Raw genomic sequence first — 19,714 nt, 5'->3', positions numbered from 1 at the left:
CCGTACCCGCGCTGGAGCTGATGCGGAACTGATGAGCCTGCTGACGCAAGCTGTTGACCGTCTCGGGCTCGAGTGGTCGATGCCGAAGGAACCCGCGCCGAACAGGCTCGCCGGCTGTTTCCTTCAAAGTCGCCGCCGTGCAGCTTCAGCAATCAGGACAGCTCCATTCCTGCCGGAACTTCACTCGGAGCTGACGAAGTCATGGAACGCACCATTCTCCTCGAGACTTCAGTCCCAGGCCTCCGCGTCGCTCTCCCAAGTGGACGGCGCCGCTGAAAGAGGGTACACGGCTATTCCCCCTGTGGAAGAGGCGGTCGCAGCGCACCTTTGCCCGCCCTCCGCAAGTTGGCGGTCACGGTCTGCCCTCCCGTCAAAAGCCTGCAGAGCCACTTCCGCCTTGGTCAGGTGCCGCGCATTTGCCGCCTCCGGCCAGGCCGCGTCTGCTCTCCACTCCATGGCTGTGCTACAGATCCTGCAAGCCGACCTCCTCCGTGAATGGGATGAGAAGGGCCAGGATCCAGCTGCGGTTACAGACCTGAGAGGTGCGACGGATCTCTCTCTCCGCTCCACTAAAACAGCAGCTCAAGCCATTGGACGAGCCATGGCTGCGTTGACTGTAACAGAGAGGCACCTCTGGTTGACGCTCGCGGATATGAGGGAAACTGAGCGAGCCACCTTCCTGAACGACCCGCTCTCCCCCACTGGTCTCTTCGGCCCAGCGGTGAACGGGATCGTTGACTGTTTTTCTGAGGTACAGAAGACCACGCAGGCCATGAACCTCTTCCTGCCGCGACGCTCGAGCTCGGCTACAGGCCGCTCTCGCGAGAGACAAAGAAAAGAACAGCCTCCTGTGCGAGCCAGCGCCCAGCGTCCAGCACAGCCTCAGCCTTCGCAGTGACGTCAGGGCGGCCGCCCTAGGTCGCGCTCAGACAGCCGTCACAGACCGCCGTCCCCCAGAGGGCCTCGGCAGAAGATCACGCTGAAGTCTGAGCACGCGAAGCCCTGCTAACAAAGAGAGAGAAAAGACGTGCGTGTCCAGCTGCGGCCGGACCGCCGTCAAAGTTTATTTCCCTGTCAGTCCCCTTCAGGGCCCCATCTGACAGCGAAGGTGAGGTGAATCTCCTCTGCCCTGTCAGGGGGCTGAGATTTTACATTACACGCTCCGCCTCCTTCAGGCGTTCAGAACAGCTTTTTGTTTCGTTTGTTGGGCGCACCAAGGGTCTCGCCTCCTCGAAACAGAGCCTATCCAGATGGATAGTGGACGCTATAGCAGCTGCTTACGCGTCAAAAGGTCTGCAATGCCCTCTGGGCATCAGGGCTCATTCCACGAGAGGCGTGGCCTCGTCATGGGCGTGGTCCAGTGGGATTTCTATCCATGACATATGTGTAGCGGCGAGCTGGAGCTCTCCGTCTACCTTTGTCAGGTTTTATAACCTAGAAGTTCCTGCCTTGCAGGCTAAACTGTTGTCAGTTTGAAGGAGAGGTGTATTCTGCCCAGATCTTCCTGCTCAGATTACTCTCACGTGACTCAGCTCTCCTGGTTGAGCTGCACTAGTAGGGTATGTGCCATGTGCCTATACAGACCGGCGCGCTGCTCTGTATTCCCTATGTGTGCTTATGTAAAAGTAATTGCCCGCGTGGCTGGCCACCTTATTTTTTCCACTTTTTTCCGGGTTCCCCTGAAAGTTCGGGGTCTCATGGTGGATGCTTGGCGCGCACGGCGTTGACAAAGTGTTCCTGTAGCGTAAGCTAAACTTACGCAATACGAGAGAACCTCTCGTAAGAGAACGATACTCGGTTACTAACATGACCTCGGTTCTCTCTAGAGAGGGAACGAGCATTGCGTAACCGGCCGTGCTCGCGCCACGAGCGACTTCGCTTCAGTCGACGAAAAAACGGAGAAGTCAGCCTACAGCCCCTACTTTTATACGCTAAGCCACGCCCATTCCGGGCTCACTGGTAGGCTGCAGCAGTTGCCCGCAGGGCAGCCAATGAGCACGCGAGATGGCCTGCTCTAGGTCTGCTAGCTGCTGCACTGCGTTGACAATGAATACAAAATTAAGGATAATTTTTTGGCTTCAATATCTCGAGAAGATGAATCTTTCCCGTAGCGTAAGCTAAACTAAACTTACACAATACGAGAGAACCTCTCGTAAGAGAACCGAGGTTACGTTAGTAACCAAGTATCGTTTTAGTACATTGTTGTCGTGTAAACACCCTGAGTCAGTATGTGTCAGATGTGTCGGGATACACATTTTTGTGTGTTTTAGTCAAGTCAATCTGTGAATGTCTTATTTATCATCTTTGCATATTAAACTGGCACTAGCGAAAGTATTTAACATAAGAAAAAAATACACACTTCAAATATTTAATATCATCTAACATTATGCTAATGAAATTAGCAACAACAAAAAAATTTAAAAATTAACTATGACATTAAGTTGAATACTGGAAAGCAAATAAAGTTGCATTCATATGCTATTAGCACAGTCAGATAAACAGCTCTTTAAATCTTATGAAAGCCTGGTGACTATGTTTTGATGGGGGTTTTCATGCCTACACCAGGTATTCAGTCTTTATCAGTAGGCAAGGGAGCTGATAATCCATGCAAGCACACAGCGCAGTGGGGCGACAGAAACAAACCTAGAACCTCATTACCAGCGTTCTGGCAGTAAGCATGTCTGACCTCTGAAAAATTAGCTGCTCTAGCCAATTCTACACAGCCCACTTAAGAATTCAAGTTTTAAAACCTATATTTCATCTGGGACAGCAAGGAGAAATGGAGCAAATGCAGGTCAACACTTTATCAGAATTTGGTGGCTCTCAGCACAGCGAGTAGCAATATCAAGGACCAACAGAACTTTATATAAGATAGCAGAAGAGAGAACGATTTGTCCCAATTGAGGCCCAAAGTCACAATGGCAGAAATAAGTCTAAGAGGGAATAGCTAAGCGGCTGCTAAGGTGCAACCCTCTATGTACACTCTGAAGCTCAAGTCGCCATCGGCTAATACATTTTTTATTTTACTTGCCAGACTTTTTACATGGAATGCAAGAACAATGCTAATGAAAAAAATCTATATAAAGAAAATATAAATATAAAATAAATTTCAAACATTAAAGACAAGTAAACAGTCTGTAATAAAATAAGAACAAATAATCAAACTATAAGCAATACCACAAATAAACCCAACAGAACAAAGATTTAAGTTTTTCAGGTAGATCTAACATTAGTTAAGATACAGATTAGGTAGATTATGTACAGAAATTGAATAAAGTAATCAAATGTAAAATAAAACAGCATTGTCTATTAAATATAGATTAATCCTTGTTAAAATTACAAAAGTTATTCATTCAAGAGCAGTGTGATTTTTTGCAGTGAGTCTGTTGTTTGATTAACATTAAAAACAGACAGCAGCAGGGATATTAGGCTGCTGTCACTTTTAGACATGCGTTGTCTTTCATGAATGTTTATGTTAATTTAAGATATAACTGAATATGTTTACTAGGATACTAGGATATTATGTTTACAAGACACAGGCATGTTGACGTAATTTTGTGTGAAATTGTCCTTTCAAGTGCAAGAAGACATGAAAGAAAATTCAATTTCGTCTTCGTGTTCTGTCAGAACACGTCCAAATGATAAACACTGACCATTCCGTCAACTCTTGGCAATCATCAGGCAGTGCTTAGTATATTTAGATCTAGCGCGTCAATTCATCTGTACTCACCTCTCTTTCTCTCATGTTGAGTGCGCGTTTGAGAAAAAAAGCAACAGAGGGTGCTCTTGACCATATGGCAATCCGTAAAGCTCAACAGGCAACTGTATCTGCGCTAAACTTAGTTTTTACCTCTAACTGAATCACAAGCGAGTGAAATCGTACACATTTGCTAGCCATTGGCTAATTAAAGACATATTTAGTCACCTAGCGAGAAAAATATTCGAGTGATTTACACATACTAAGTAAAAATGGCAGGTCAGAATTTATTTAAGTATTTAGGTGTGGCCATTTACTGTTGTTTGGCAAATTTTTGTGGGCAAAATCCAGTCATTTCAATAGAAATCCACACAATCTGATTTTTATTTAGCAGTATCCTACTTCATTTCACCTCTCTTTGTCTACTGAAGTCGCAGGTCTGAACACATAGAAAACTATTAAGATGTGGTCATAATTACCATTGTTCTACAAAAAATTTTGTGCAAAATCCAGTCATTTTTTCAATGGGAATCTCCACAATCTGGAATTTCTCGTGAAGACGGATAATTTCTGCACGCAGATTTCGCAAAGGTTTCAAGTGGTCACAAGAATTTGCCATGTTGACAACCGAACCCACTTCCTGAAATGGACCTGAAATTTCTCTAATGAAATCTATCTGTTTGCTGCAAAATTTAAGATATTATTCATGTGCATAGTACAAACGGTGTGAGATACATTGCAGTTTAATACATATGGTCAAGCAATAGCAATGAGAGAAAAACCACAACAGGGTTTGCAAACTTTTATCCAATGCTGAGAGTAAGTGCTCATATATGGCATATTTCTTTTAAAATGATGAACAAAAGATTGTCTTGACTCCACAATGGTAAGGTCAATGTGGATCATCTCTTTCAACCCTTCGATTCATATGGCAGACGTGCAGCAAACAGCAAACAGAACAGAACGGCATCAACGTGCATTCTAAGATTGGAAACATCCTTTGTGGGATATGACAAATGGAGAAGAAAAAAAATCACTGTGGTTTATCAAGTCTGCATTTCATTTATGGCATTTATTTGTATTCCACTAACATACGACTCTTGACTAGTAAATCCACATGGATATAAAACAGCAGTGATTGTTTAAGACAGCACAATTATACCATAAATAGATTTCTGTTCACATTAACCTAATTTAACAATTTTCAAGCAATAAAAGCTACCTACAGGGTGAAACATTCCCACTTTATCAGTATAACAGCTTTCATTTTAGACTTTGCAGCAGAGGGAGATTAACAACATAGTTGTTCTTAATTAGTCCAGATAAGACACATTGTCGAGACTCAGTCTGGTAGCACATGACTGGGAACACGAGAGATCTCTCTCTACCGCTAAAGGTTCCTGTGTTCGCTTCTGCGGAAATTATGGATATTTGTTGTCGATTAGGCCTCTGAAAAGCTTTTGTACAGGAATCAAACTGTTGAAGAGAATTAGAGGCAACTACATTAACCTCCCAAGCTTATTATTTCACATTATTATCATGAAAAAGTCAGCTTATCACATGAATTGTCAATCATTTGAGAGAGTTTATCATAGTTCACTCAAAAAATATCCACACCTCCATACAATGACAGTTTAAAGTGACCATGGGCTGTCAAACTCCACAAAGGACAAAAAGGCTAAAAAAATTCAAATCTTTTCTTACACTTCAGATTAGGAAAAGACTGAAATTGGATGCCATGGGTTCTTGTCAAACCTATGCCATTTAGGAGCCATTTTTATTTGAGAGCTGAATACTGAGTTGAATAATTCACTCTCAAATGAATGATTAGAGTTAAAAAGCACTTCAGTTTCAGTTTGTGGTCACGATAAATTGTTGATGAATGGAAGAAAGCTGTGTGAAGAATTCTTTTGTGTTTCACAGTAGGTTTGGAATGACATGAGGGTGAGTAAATAATGACTGTTTATATTTTTGGATGAACTATCTCTTCAACTCTAATGAACACAATCCTGTTCACTTTCAAACTTCATGGCGATTCAATGTTCATTTAAAGATTTCACCTCACAGTACAAGCATGTTCTACAAATAACCCTTTGAGGCAAGACCATGTCCCCATATGAAACTACAGAGTGTTAACAGAAAAATACTTAGGAAAACTAAAGGAATAGCGCACCTTAAAAAAGAAAATTCTGTCATAATTACTTGACCACAAGTTGTTCTAAACCTGCATGAAGTTCTTTCTTCTGAACATAAAAGAAGATATTTTGAGGAATGCTGGTAATGAAACAATTGCTGGTCCCCACTGACTTCTATAATAATAATAATAAAATACTATGGATGTCAATGGGGACCAGAAACTGTTTGGTTACACATGTTCTTTAAAATATCTTCTTTTGTATACAGCACAAGAAATAAATCAATACAGTTTATGAACAAGTTGAGGGTGAGTAAATGGTGACATAATTAAGTTAACTAACCATTTAAGCGACGATTGCCTTCGTAACAGTGATAACATATACAGGTGAGTAAGATGACATCAACTAAATTAGCTGAAGTATGCATTAGTTAAGCAGGCAAACATAATATAATGTAACTGCCGATGAAACCAACGGAAGGGGAGAAAACAGGAGTTTACCAGGCAGCAGTTAAAGTGCTTTTAAATAATCATCCATCAGTTTCTGTTCTTTATTTTGAATTTGCAGCAGCATTCCCTCCGGACTGTACATCACTGCTGACGCTCTGCACTAATTTACAGAACGGGTTGACGTTTGAGGAGGAGGAGGAAAGGGTTAGCAATATACCATTATCAATATAGCAAAACATTGCTAAATAATATTTGACTTTCACTGTACTAAACAGCTTTTGGAACGACACGAGGGCGACTAAATGATGACAACATTTTTAAAACTACACTCAAAAGAGAGGAGAAGATCAGAAGTAGCATTTTGATTCAATTTTTATTTCATTCAAACTCTTCATTATGGAATCCTTCTGACTTGGTTCACAGAATCATACAAAATAAATTTTTAGATCCAGCTTTGAAAAGATTATCTTTTGCAGTTTGTTCAAATCCTTGAAAGAGCTTCTTAATTGTTAATGTTCTCTGTATCCTACTAGTCATTGTTTCACCATCCACAGGTCTGAGTTTTAACTCAAACAGCCCAAGTGTAACAAACAGCAGCATCCTTGGAAAGACAAAATAGGAAAGTAAAAAATAGGGTTGGAATTTATATTGGCTTTGAATTTTACATCGGATGCCTAGTTTCCTTCAGCTAGATTGAGTCCGGCTTGCTGGCTCTGCCCAATTGTCTTACCGGTGTGACTATTGGCCATATTTCCTGTTCCTGCTCGAACGCATCATCCTGTCCAACACAAGGGATTTCTGTGACACATTGCACTTCCGGAACGACAGAGTTGCTTTGTTAAAGTCTCTCGGAGAATCAGACACACAAGATTTAAAGTGTGCTGAAAGTACAATGTGACAAACAAGGTGCAACTTCCCACCGTTTCATTGCTTTGGATCAGATTTAACGATACGATAAAGTTGAGTGAGAGTGCTGCCTCGGTCAAAACAGCGAAAGTAAATCTAGCGGGATCAATTCCATTACACATCTCTGAGTCATTGCACACTAGAGACTCCAGCGATCAATTTTTAATCGAGACATCAAAGCAACCACACTTGTACTGTACTGTACTACAGTACTGTTCTTCTCATATACGGTTTCTGAGGCGCTGTCAAGAAAAGCGGTGATAACACAATGGCGCTGTGATTGTAACTATTAATCACGATACAAAAAAATGTGCACATCTCAAAAATGTCTCTGGAACGACTCACTTTGACAGTCACATCATGACTTGTGAATTCGCCTCTCTGGTGAGATTTGCCTGGGCGTTCTGTTCTTCTCACTTCGGTTACTCAAGAGATGTCCGAGTTGCACTGAGTGTATCAAAAGTCAATTAGAGTCACAGGACTATGCCTTTGCCCTGACATGCCAAGTGCGGCAACACATTTGCCCGGTATGCATGTATTTATGCGGTATTACATATCCGATGTAAAATTCAAAGCCAATATAAATTCCAACCCTATTTTTTTCTTTCCTATTTTGTCTTTCCAAGGATGCTGCTGTTTGTTACACTTGGGCTGTTTGAGTTAAAACTCAGATTCAATATGAATACTCACAATTGCAAGTTTATATCTCACAATTTTTAGTTAAAGTCAACATGAAATGGAAGTTGTGATAGTCTATTCTTCCCTATTGTAACGTATATCCAAGTTAAACGGCTACTGGAATGATGGAAAAAAATGTAGGCTGGGACTGGATTTCGCCCTCTGGAACTCACTGGATGGTAGGAAGTTGGGTGTTGCCAACTAAATGGAGGCAGATCTGAATGCCAACTTGCAGTCAGCTGTGGAGGATTTTTAGCACGGATACATTTTTTATGCAGGGATAAGTAATTTATAATAAACAATGCAACATTCTGTAAAAAAATAAATAGAAATAGTCATATATGACTTTTCCCTCAGAATTCTGAGTTTATATCTCTTTCCAGTGGCGCCTAGCCTACTTTCGTGAAGGACCTGTCTGTATCACCAAAGGCATATTCTGTATAAGAAATATTTTCCATTTCATATTCATAATGCATGAAATCACATATCACATACACCAAAAAGGTAACCTACAAAATACTCTCTCTCTGTGTCGCTAAAACAACTGAAAACAACTGTCTGACTGATAAACACGGTTTATGAAAATACAATTTGTGCATAGTGGCTGAAGAATCCTTGGCAAATGGTATCTAATGGAAGGGCAGTAATTATTCCCTCCTCTGTCAAGTCAGAAATGTACCCTGGCGTGCCGTAAACAGCAGCACCTGTGAGCTCAGGAACAGACCTTTTGTCTAAAATGCTGTCAGCATCACCTCCTTGACTCACCATGAGCTGCTATTGTGTGAGACAGACAGCAGTCACAAAAGAAACACCTGATCCTGAGTTTTTCTAAGCTGGATGTGCCTCTGGTTTCTTAATCTTTATTCTTCAGTTCAATGCATCAAATTTTGTGAAGTCTGTGACTGTCAAATCAATCAAATACTGAAAATCACACCCAGGCGGATGAATATCTTAACATGGTTAGTCTACTACAGCAGGTCAGTGTTGATTGCCCGTCAGCTCATTACTCAGGCTATTAACTAAGAATCACAATGAGTACAAAAGTGTGTCCACAGTTAAAGAATAAGTAATGTTTGACCAAACACCCTGGTCCAGGTCATGTGTGTTCTACGGAAGTCTATTTTAACAAATACTCAGCAAATCGACTATTAACTTAAGACTAAAGTTCATTATAGCTAAACAAGTATGCCATAAACCTGCCTGTTTTTACACAGTCAAAGAACAAGCATAATCATAAATATATATATGTATTTACACAAGTCTCACAACGGCCCACCACTAATATATATATATATATATATATATATATATATATATATATATATATATAACTTTTTAGTTTAAAAACATGTTAAACTTTAAAATTTTAAAATTATGTTTTTGGCTAGATATCCAGTAGATTTGTTTTCAGAAAATGCAAGTCAACAAAAAGTCTAACAAAGAGAGACCATGCTTTAAGGATGTTTTTAATGAAGATCAAGAGTAATTTTTTCCAGTGGATGATAGAAACACGGTATCATGTTAACTATAGCAGGACACCTGTTTGGTTACTGTTATCAAGTATGACAGACACTTTGCCATATGTCAGTATAACTGTAATGAGAACATAATGGCACAAAATAAATGCTGCATCCGAACACTCACATCTGTGATATAATGTCACAATCATTCATTCAAGAGGTTTATGACTCCCAAAGTCAGTTTCAAAACCTGAAAAGCTGCCTATCTAGAGTCCATTGAATCGTTCAAGGAGCCCCAACAAAAAATGCTGTTAGCCTACGCAGTGAGTAGGTTTTACAACACAGCCACAAGAAGTAACACTTACCAGATTCAACACTGTTTCCACTATGTCTCTATTGCTGACCTCGCCGACTTGAATGAGACCGGAGAGCACTGCGAATTTTGTCTTGATATTCCGGATCGGAACCGAGGGGTTTATCACCCCGGCCGGTAGCACCACAGAGCCGGAGCAGGACATCATCATCATGTCACCGGTACTGGAGCCCGCGGTTGCGGCGGCTCCGTGATGCCTGTGGCGGGGATGAGGTGCACTGTCGCCCGGCGTGGCCACCGGCTGAACGCTCGCCATATCCAGTCAGCCGCGATGTTTAAAAACAGAGCTGTATCATCAAGAACAGGAGGTGTTTTAGTCAAATCAAGTTCGATTATATATTTTGAGCCACTTTAAAAGAGGGATAGTACTTAAATATCCACCGGCTGTGAGTCGAAACGCATGTGGCAGGTTCACAGTATAGCCTACTCTGGTCTGGATGCTCCGCACTGTAGGTACATAAGCTCGCTGGCTTCCCTCTCTGATTTGTGTTCAGTGATGTAGTATGTGGGTTTACATTGCCCAGCTGGGTGAACCCATCAAATGTTTCTCACGCTGGGAAAACGCCCTCTATGTGCAGTAGACTACCGTAGGCTGCAGTGTGCGTCCTGTCTGCACTACATGGGTCGAAGGGAAGATATAGATTATAGACTGATCCCTACCGATCAAACAGGTAGCCTAAACATGTGGTGCAGTGTAACAGAATCACTGTACATTTTTACATTATCGCGCAGCAGTCAACATGTTTTTTCTGTTTTCTCTAAGATAGATAGATAGATAGATAGATAGATAGATAGATAGATAGATAGATAGATAGATAGATAGATAGATAGATAGATAGATAGATAGATAGATAGATAGATAGATAGATGGCATTCTTTAAAATGGATGGATGGATGGATGGATGGATGGATTCTCTAAAATAGATGGATAAATGGATGGATAGATAGATTCTCTAAAATAGATGAATGAATGGATGGATAGATTCTCTAAAATAGATAGATGGATGGATGGATAGGATTCTTTCAAATGGATGGATGAATGGATGGATAGATTCTCTAAAATAGATGAATGAATGGATGGATAGATTCTCTAAAATAGATAGATGGATGGATGGATAGAATTCTTTCAAATGGATGGATGAATGGATGGATAGATTCTCTAAAATAGATGAATGAATGGATGGATAGGATTCTTTAAAATGGATGGATGGATGGATTCTCTAAAATAGATATATTGATAGCATTCTCTAAAATCGATGGATGGATTCTCTAAAATAGATAGATAGATAGATAGATAGATAGATAGATAGATAGATAGATAGATGGATGGATGGATGGATGGATGGATGGATGGATAGATGGATGGATGGATGGATGGATGGATGGATGGATGGATGGATGGATGGATGGATAGATAGATAGATAGATAGATAGATAGATAGATAGATAGATAGATAGATAGATAGATAGATAGATAGATAGATTCACCATCACCTAACCTGTCTGAAGCCAGCGCTACTTTCATGTTATTGGTGTGGTAATTTTTAAGAGTATTTTTCCCTATTTTTTCGTTGTTTTGGATTACAAAAGTGGGATGCATTTTGAAGAGTAGACCCTTACATTGAAATGTATGCTGGTGTTTCTTGGATTCGTCCGAACTTATCTGAACCATAGGAGATGAAAGATAAGTATTGCCGTTCATTTTGTTCATATTTACAGGGTCTGTCAGTCAGTATTTAATTTAACCCTTTCCTCTCTGGTGTATTGATTGCAAAAACGAGTTCAGAACGTGATTCTTGAGTGTTTTAGCTTTCAATTGATGCATAGTTTATGATAGTTGATTGAATATTTGTTATAAAACAAAGTTAATACAATTATAGACACGCCCCTACGGCCCCCCCACAGGCCGGTGCTAGCTAAGGAGTTAAACTAAAATATGTTTATTATCCACATCTGATCTGATGATGACCTGCTGACTGTATAGTAGCCTATGCCTTACATATCATGGGTCACTGGTGCAATCATCTTCAAAAGTAATGTTTGTAACATTTCAGCAAACCATACTGAACTTTTAAATTATTTGTGAAGACAACTCAAATTTCAAAGGTGTCTTTATTATTAACTATTTGGACAGGGAGCAATAACACTCTGGAGGCAAGGTTTCAATCTTTTGTTTAGATGAAGCCAGTAAATGATCAGGAAACACAAAATGACTGACTGCATACAGTGACATTTATGATGTTATTTAGCTTTTAGAATGATTATTCCTGATCCATTGCCTGCTGAATGTACAGACACAGTGTAGGCTACGGCATAATAAACATGAGGTGTAAACGGATGTATCGTGTGACTAAAAACATGACCATATTTTTGTTTGTTTAATGAGTGAATGTGGATCTCTTTATCTCTTTGTGTATCTGTGTCATAAGAAAAAAAGTTTTGACTCACTGTGGTGAGAAGATATTATTCTGTCAGTCTGATGCTATATAAACCACACAGTTCACTAGATGACAGAGGCCATCTGATGGATTCATTCTTCGGCTGTCTGCTGGAAACCACACCATGAGGTGTGTGTGTGTGTGTGTGTGTGTGAGAGAGAGAGAGAGAGAGAGAGAGAGAGAGAGAGAGAGAGAGAGAGAGAGAGCGAGAGAGAGAGAGAGAGAGAGAGAGAGAGAGAGAGAGAGAGAGAGAGAGAGAGAGAGAGAGAGAGAGAGAGAGAGAGAGAGAAATAATGTCTGCATCCTTCTGTAATGCTCTCACGTGATTAAAAAGCATGCACATTTATTTACAGCAACAAAGTGTTATTAAAAGTTCTTATGGTGTAGTCAGTTCACTCAATGCACATTATAAATAAATACTTTTTTGTTTGTATCGTCTCCCATTTTAACATCCAAACAAATTATGATAAAGCAGTTTGATATCAAAACACTGTAAACAAGCTGAGATATTTGTAACTCTGCAGCCTTTGAAGCATATATATATATATATATATATAGAATTTTTATTATTATTTTTTCTATAAAATCTGGCAGTCATTGAAATAAAGGAACGGTTTGTTAGATAAAAATTGACATCTAGTGGATAAGAGAAGTACTTCACCTTTAAGCAATAATATTTTGGTTTGTGTTTAGAAAATGCTTGAGAAGAATTAATTCATTGTCATTATGGAACCAAACCGTTCAAAAGTTTGGGATCGATACAATTTTTTATGTTTTTGAAAGAAATAAAAATCAATTACAATTTTAAACAACTGTTTTCTGTTTTAGGAATAATATTTTAAATGTCACTTGATCCTTCTGAAATCATTCTAATTTGCTGCTTTTGTGCTCAAGAAACATTTTTATAATTATGTTAAAAAGCTATTTTTGTAGAAACGGTCAGATATTGTTTTCATGAACTGATGAACTGTTTCATGAATAAAAACAGGATTTTTTTAAAACAAATATTTACTAACATTATACTGTCACAAATTAATACATCTTTCAAAAAAAAATCATAATAACCCTAAACTTTTGGTAGTGGTCATGAATGATTATGGTTATGGTGTTATTGTTATGAAAAAAAATTATTATATCACTGTTCATGACAAAGAAAAGTACCATCAAAAAAGACAGTAAACAAATTAATATTAATTAATTTCCATAGTTTAATTAAAAAGTGTTGTCTCTTTGTCATTAATGTAATCCAGTACTACAAAAGCAGGTCTGAAAAAATCAAACCCAAGTCATTTTGTCCAAGCAAGTTAAAATACCATAATATTACACCCATTCATGGACAAACATTTAAAAAGAAACAGAGAAAGCAAAGTAAACCCAGCTTACAACTGAGTAACATTTTGTACCATATGAATTACACTGATATCTGTGCAAAAGGAGATATCAAAGACATAAATGTAAAATGTTCGTACTACATGAGCATTTAAATATATATATATATATATATAGAGTCTATACAAGATGTGTGTTGATACACACATACACACAAATACAAACAAACACATACATGGACATGCGGTGCATGCATGTGCAAATATAGCTTTCTTTTTTTAATTAAATAACATATGCTTCCCAGAAGCACTTAAGAGCTTAGGTGTCCTATACATTGTATAAGATCATATAAAAGCATAAAATAATTAATTATAATACAAATAACAATAGTTACAATAAGATAATATTAAAAATGGACAAGCTAAAGGTACATTGGCAAGTTGACGACATTCCTGTTTGGGTTTATTGCCCACACCAGGCAACTCTGCCCATTGTGCAAAAGGGCAAAGAGCTGCAGAATGTTTCTCAGGTTATTGAGAGTCACCGAACTGAGATTTCAGGTTCCAGAATGATAGCACGGCTCAAATTTTTGTTTCTGGACCCTCTGTCTGGATCGGCTGAAAGGAATTGCGAATACGAGCGGCTTCGGCGGCGCAAAGGTGTCCGAATGCTTTGTTATACCACTCCGGAGTTCTCCCCCTGAAAAGCAGAGCAGAAAAAGTTACCACACTGACATGCTTTCATTTCTACGAACAAAGCAGTTTCAGTCGAAGAATTCAATACTATTTGTAGTTGTATGCGTGTGTGTGTGTGTGTGTGCGTGCGTGTGTGTGTGTGTGTGTGTGTGTGTGTGTGTGTGTGTGTGTGTGTGTGTGTGTGTGTGTGTGTGTGTGTGTGTGTGTGTGACTTTATCAGCTATATATATACTCACTTCAGGTCCACTCTGCAGATGTGGGTGAGTCTGGACTTGCCAGAGCCACACGGCTCCAGTAAGTAATTGGATTCCATCACTATAGCTCTGATGCCCCCTACAGGTAGACAGTCCTCATGCTCGATAGACACCGACACCAGAGAACATGTCCCCCGGGGCAGATCCGTCCTCCATGACCTGAAGACAAACATTGTAACTTTATATACAATCATACAATCGATGCAGTAAACAAAGTAATCTATTTGAAGTTGATCAAAATCTTTCATCACAGTTATACATGAATTTTGAACAATACCCGTTCTTATCTTAGGACAAGTTCTTTTTGATCCACTTCAAATGTTGACTACTATGTATATATATATATATGAAGAGTTCAGATGCAAAAGCCTCTAAGTGCCATCTGAAAATTTCTTCTAGAATGATCATTTTTATCAAGCTTGTATATTTAAGTTCATTAATTTCAATTAAATGCCAATGAAAATTACCTATTAATTGTCATTTAAGTGAAATCACTGAACTTAAATATACAAGCTTGATAAAAATGATCATTGTAGAAGAAAATTTCAGATGGCACTTCATGGAACTCTTCATATACATACATATATATATATATATGATACATGTAGATATGTACAGTATTCAGCAGCTAACGAATTCAGCAGTTACTCTTTATGTACAAGACATCCATGTTGAACCAAAACATTTAAACAAGAGTAATTTCTCAACAATTAAAAGTGTTATATAGCCCACTGAATCATTCTCAGACTTAATGCTGCCAACAATGGAACCACTTGGGAGAGAATTGTCAGAAGACTTATTTATTTGCATAAAAGAGGACAATGGTACAAGAGGATTACCAAAGCAACATTATAAGTGTGAAAAAAAGCAAAAGTAACGCAGAGGGCCAGATGTACCAACGCTTTTGCGCCCACTTCAGGCGTATTTGTTTCGCAAAGTGCGCATAAAACCATGGCGAGGTATGTACGAACGGGACGCACCGAGATGCCTGTCTGTCGCGGGAACTGAAAATGGCAAAATGCGCTTATCGTGTCATGCCTATGCATTTATGGGATGGTCAAGGGGAAAGTGGGAGTGTCACATAAAGAGATGGGAGGGGAAGCGTAAACTGCGCCTAATTATGTATTCCGCGTTATGCACAGTAAAAACCGGTGAAAGCGTGCCTCTATTTTGCACTGAAAATTCTCCGCCACTTAAAAGCAGGTGTAACTTAGGAAGCGGGTTTCCTGGCATATGCCTCCTGGTGAAATGGCAGCAGTAATCTGAGCAAGACGAAGACATAGGCTAAGGAGACAAGCTGAAAAGATTTTTGCCACAAGAATCACACTTTTTCAGTTGAGTGAAAACGAAATCATAACACGCACACTGCGGTTTCACATCAATCGCTTTTGCATCTTGGCCATAGCGCTATTAACGCTGCGTTCGCAAATGTACGTACATCTGGCCCTGAGACTCAAAAAGAATGGACTTGAAACAATCAGGCCTTCATTTTAAGCTTTCATTTTGCGATGTGAAAAATGAATTTGAAGTGATTTTTTTTAAGAAAAGAATAGGAGAAATGCCAAGTGTCTCAAAGCTAGTGAAAGCTGTGAAAAGAGTGTTTCAGCTCACACAGTAAAGAGCAAGTGCAGAAGTGAAATTCATTGTTGTCCACACAGGAGCTACAAACTGTAGTCAAAGCACAAGAATCTCATTTGAACTTTTCTAAGGCCTATATTAACAAAATATAGACTTATGGAATCCATACACTGATCTCACGAGACCAAGTCAGTCATTTTGGATCTAACAACATCCGAAATGTGTTTCATTGGGAGGATTAGAGTGTCACTTTTTCATCATAACAATTACTCTATACATTCTCTCATTCACACCTGTGAGGGATTTGGTAGAGACAATGTGAGCAACACTTTTTCATGACTTGAGTATTTTACTAACTTATGACATTCTCAGTTCTGGAACCCACCTGAGCACTACAAAGTCTCTGCTGGGATGTGGTGGCATACAGTTGAGGACATACTGGAACACTTCCGTCTGCCTGTCCAGGACCTCACACACTTTCCAGTTCATTAGATCCACGTCCCATAGGTGGCGTTCCCGAAGAACACGGTTCAGAACCACAGACGGAGGAGCCTCCACCTCCACCGAAACCCGCCAGCGTCGCAAGGGGTTCCCATCACCCACCTGGAGTCAAACGAAAGCACTTTACTTAGTATTAATTCACAAGTTCACAGGGACATGAAATCAGATATAGTAAATTATGCTTATGTGAGGGAGGGCTAGAAGCTCTGAATTTGGTCCAAACCCAGAGTACTCCCCCTCTTTGACTGGGATAGGAACCAGCAAAGAGTGAGGCGATGGGGAGGTGGAGGGATGCTGTGAAGCTGTCACGGGACAGAGCTGAGGGACAGCTATATATATATACTACAAAAGCAGTAAAAATTCTCTACTTATACCTTCTTATAGGACAGCTCGGTGTTGCCGGTGCTTTGGCAGGACACCCAACCTTTGGCCTTTTCCCGTGATTCTTTGAGGAGACCCTGCAGTCTGGGCTCCATGAAAGCAGGCCAGGAGCCTTCATCTTCCCCCTCTTCCTCTTGATGTTGCCGCTTGCAGAGCTCCTCAATCATGGGAGCCTGAAGCTCCGCCTCCACGTAAGAGTTCCGCGATTGTGTCACCATTTCATGTGGAATCTGAGGGAAAATAAAACAATGTGTATTCAACAGTAGGGATAATTGAAAAGGCCAATAAAAAGAAATGAGTGTGTGCATGTGTCTCACCTCAAACAAGCGATTGCACTCTGTGATCATGTGTGCCAGGCCCTGAGTGGCAGCCAGGTTTTCATTCAGGTCCTTTTGGTCTGGCCTCCCTGTTGCATACTTTTTCTGCATCTGCATAGCTCTGTTGACAGATCAGAAAATGCTTTAGTTAAGATGACAATAAACTTTTATCAAATGTATGTATCAAATGTTTTTTTTTTTTTTTTTACAAAACGTTACAATGTAAAATAATACTAATAATAATAATTAAATCAACAATATGATAAAAAAAAATGTAAAGTCGTCAGACATAAACTCAGTATTAATTATTGGGAAAATGCATCTTAATTTAGTGTTGCTTTATGGATGGATGGATGGATGGATGAACTTAATGGTATATATAATAGTAGATAAAATGGTATATAAAATAGTTAATATAATAGTGTGTGAATGTAGTGTTGAATTGTAATGTATAGTTGAAATAATGGCAAATTAGTTTCTCCTTTATGAGGATTAATAAAGATTTCAAACCTAACCTAACCATTGATAGTAGATATAATTGCTACCTTGGTGCAAGATTGTCCTTCTTCAGGATGTTGAGATGAAAAAGCGAAGGTGCCAAACACACTGCGATGTTCATGGGTGTCATTTGATTCTCTTGCACGGAAGTGACATCGCTCAGGAAGCAGAGCAGTGTTTGCAATACTTCCCTGTTTTCATCTGACATCAGCATGATGGCCGCCTGTACGGCCTGTAAGCGCTGCTCTTTGGGCACATCTAAAGAGGAAAAACGAGGATCAGATGAGTAAAGGAAGTATGCATTTCTTGAATGCATGAGATGGATGTAGGAGAATAGTTGGGTTAGAGTTTGGGGAGGGAGTGTTTCTTACATTGGTAAATGTGGAGGAAGGTTTCACCCAGTTTACTGGTCAGAAGTGGCTCAGGCAGATCCCTGAAGAACTGTTTGACCATGTCGGCCACATCATACGCAGACTGGTCTTCATAGTTGACATCATCTGGAGAACTCTCATTCATCTGTCTGAGAGCTTGGATACGAGACTTTACTCCCGACTTGCGAAAAAGACCCACCTAGGAAACAGAACATTTTAAATGTAAAGAAATGATGTTGACGTAAAAGAAAATGGAAATTGAATGTGCACATACAGTATAATGTACATTTGCATTTAGAAGAATTATAACATTAACATGTAATTACTGTTTTCAGATTGCCATTAGATTTGTATACAGTTATATTATTGATTTGATGAGCCTGACTGACCTGATCAAGGCACTGGCTCCTGAGATAGCGCAAAGCCTGCTGCACACCAAGAGGCAGAGGCTGACCGAAGCGTTGAACATGCACAATAAGTGGAACCCCGAACACATTCTTATCCTTATAGTCTGGAACCTTCATCCTCTTCATGAACTTTGGCACAGACCTGAGAGACAAAGAATAATTGATAGTATTTTATACCATATAACCTATTTCACAGTGGCATTTTTTATATTTTATGTTTTAAGAGTAGTAAAGTCATCAATACAAGTAAATGAAACAAGTTAAACAATAAAGCTTTGTGGAGTTATCACAGTTTTATCAACAGTAGGCTGCTGTAACAATAGTGACCAGTAGAGAGTGCATGGGTTAGGATTTACTGGTACTCCCTCTTGAGTTAATCATAACACAACCACTTAGAGTAACATAAATCCCATAGGATCTGATTATTTTTCTAACAGATTCTTACCAGGTCCAGCCATGTTTGTTGGACATGGAGTACTTCTCCATAATGGCAGTGAGACGGAGCAAGGAAAATTTCTGTAGCAGACTAAGCTGGGACGCAGATTGGCTGGAGATCTGGAGAGAGGCGACCGAATGGCTGAGGCGGTTGGAAATCTGGAAGCTCGGCCATCGCAAGCTAAACAAAGAGCAGGGAACCATGTTAGGGATTCAAACCTGAGGGTGAATGAATGGCTGACTTTGAGCACAACGACCCAAACCAGCATTTGGACAATTCTAAAACTACAAGAGATGCACCGATTGCAATTTTCTTCGCTGATTCCGATTTCCGATTTTTTTTGTTGGTGTGATCTGTGGATACCAATTTCTGCCGATTCCGATTTTCTTTCTAAGAACTATAATTGACCGCATATACAAACAAAAATAGACTTTTCTTCAATGCAACATTTCAGACGGTCCGTGGTCCAAATGCTTTTGGAGTGAGAACGAAACCTGCAGGAATTATTAAAATCATACGCAATACAAGCCCTATTTAACAGGAGCAAATAAGAGGAGTGACAGTGCGAGTCCACTGGCGCAGAGCGAGCGGAGCAGAGCGAGCGTTTCCAATTAATTCCTATGGAAGTTGTGCGCTCGTGCTTGCACGCTGGCACAAAAACAGACCGGCAAGAAATTGGAAAGACTCGAGACTGAACGGCCATTCACCGGTCCAGGCCGAGCATGCGGAAAATCGGCTGATTCGATCGGTCCATCTCAAAAAACTACTACATAAAGGTTTTGTTTTACATACACATGCATACATACTAATT

General features: G+C 39.8%; 2 protein-coding genes across 20 annotated transcripts in view; both read right to left on the bottom strand.

Annotated features, from left to right (window-relative positions):
• Positions 1-10,298, bottom strand: part of nbeab (neurobeachin b) — a 292,102-nt gene extending 281,804 nt beyond the window's left edge. For all 16 annotated transcript variants that reach the window (XM_077208039.1, XM_077208041.1, XM_077208040.1 and 13 more), the window contains exon 1: positions 9,691-10,298. In XM_077208039.1, the coding sequence (XP_077064154.1) occupies positions 9,691-9,954 (264 nt within the window). In that variant the 5' untranslated portion in view covers positions 9,955-10,298. The remainder of the gene's footprint in view (positions 1-9,690) is intronic.
• A 3,436-nt stretch (positions 10,299-13,734) lies between these two features.
• The window catches only part of stard13b (StAR related lipid transfer domain containing 13b), an 86,146-nt gene continuing 80,166 nt past the window's right edge, over positions 13,735-19,714 (bottom strand). For all 4 annotated transcript variants that reach the window (XM_077208058.1, XM_077208059.1, XM_077208060.1 and 1 more), the window contains 9 exons: positions 18,913-19,083; positions 18,450-18,609; positions 18,061-18,259; positions 17,737-17,947; positions 17,192-17,312; positions 16,868-17,104; positions 16,378-16,595; positions 14,397-14,573; positions 13,735-14,164 (listed from right to left, as the gene is read on the bottom strand). In XM_077208058.1, the coding sequence (XP_077064173.1) occupies positions 14,047-14,164; positions 14,397-14,573; positions 16,378-16,595; positions 16,868-17,104; positions 17,192-17,312; positions 17,737-17,947; positions 18,061-18,259; positions 18,450-18,609; positions 18,913-19,083 (1,612 nt within the window). In that variant the 3' untranslated portion in view covers positions 13,735-14,046. The remainder of the gene's footprint in view (positions 14,165-14,396; positions 14,574-16,377; positions 16,596-16,867; positions 17,105-17,191; positions 17,313-17,736; positions 17,948-18,060; positions 18,260-18,449; positions 18,610-18,912; positions 19,084-19,714) is intronic.

This window comes from Siphateles boraxobius, unplaced genomic scaffold, assembly GCF_051911475.1.
Source record: "Siphateles boraxobius isolate OS27281-9 unplaced genomic scaffold, OSU_SipBor_1 6, whole genome shotgun sequence".
Classification (NCBI taxonomy): domain Eukaryota; kingdom Metazoa; phylum Chordata; class Actinopteri; order Cypriniformes; family Leuciscidae; genus Siphateles; species Siphateles boraxobius.
This window is presented reverse-complemented; position numbering and strand designations above follow the sequence as displayed.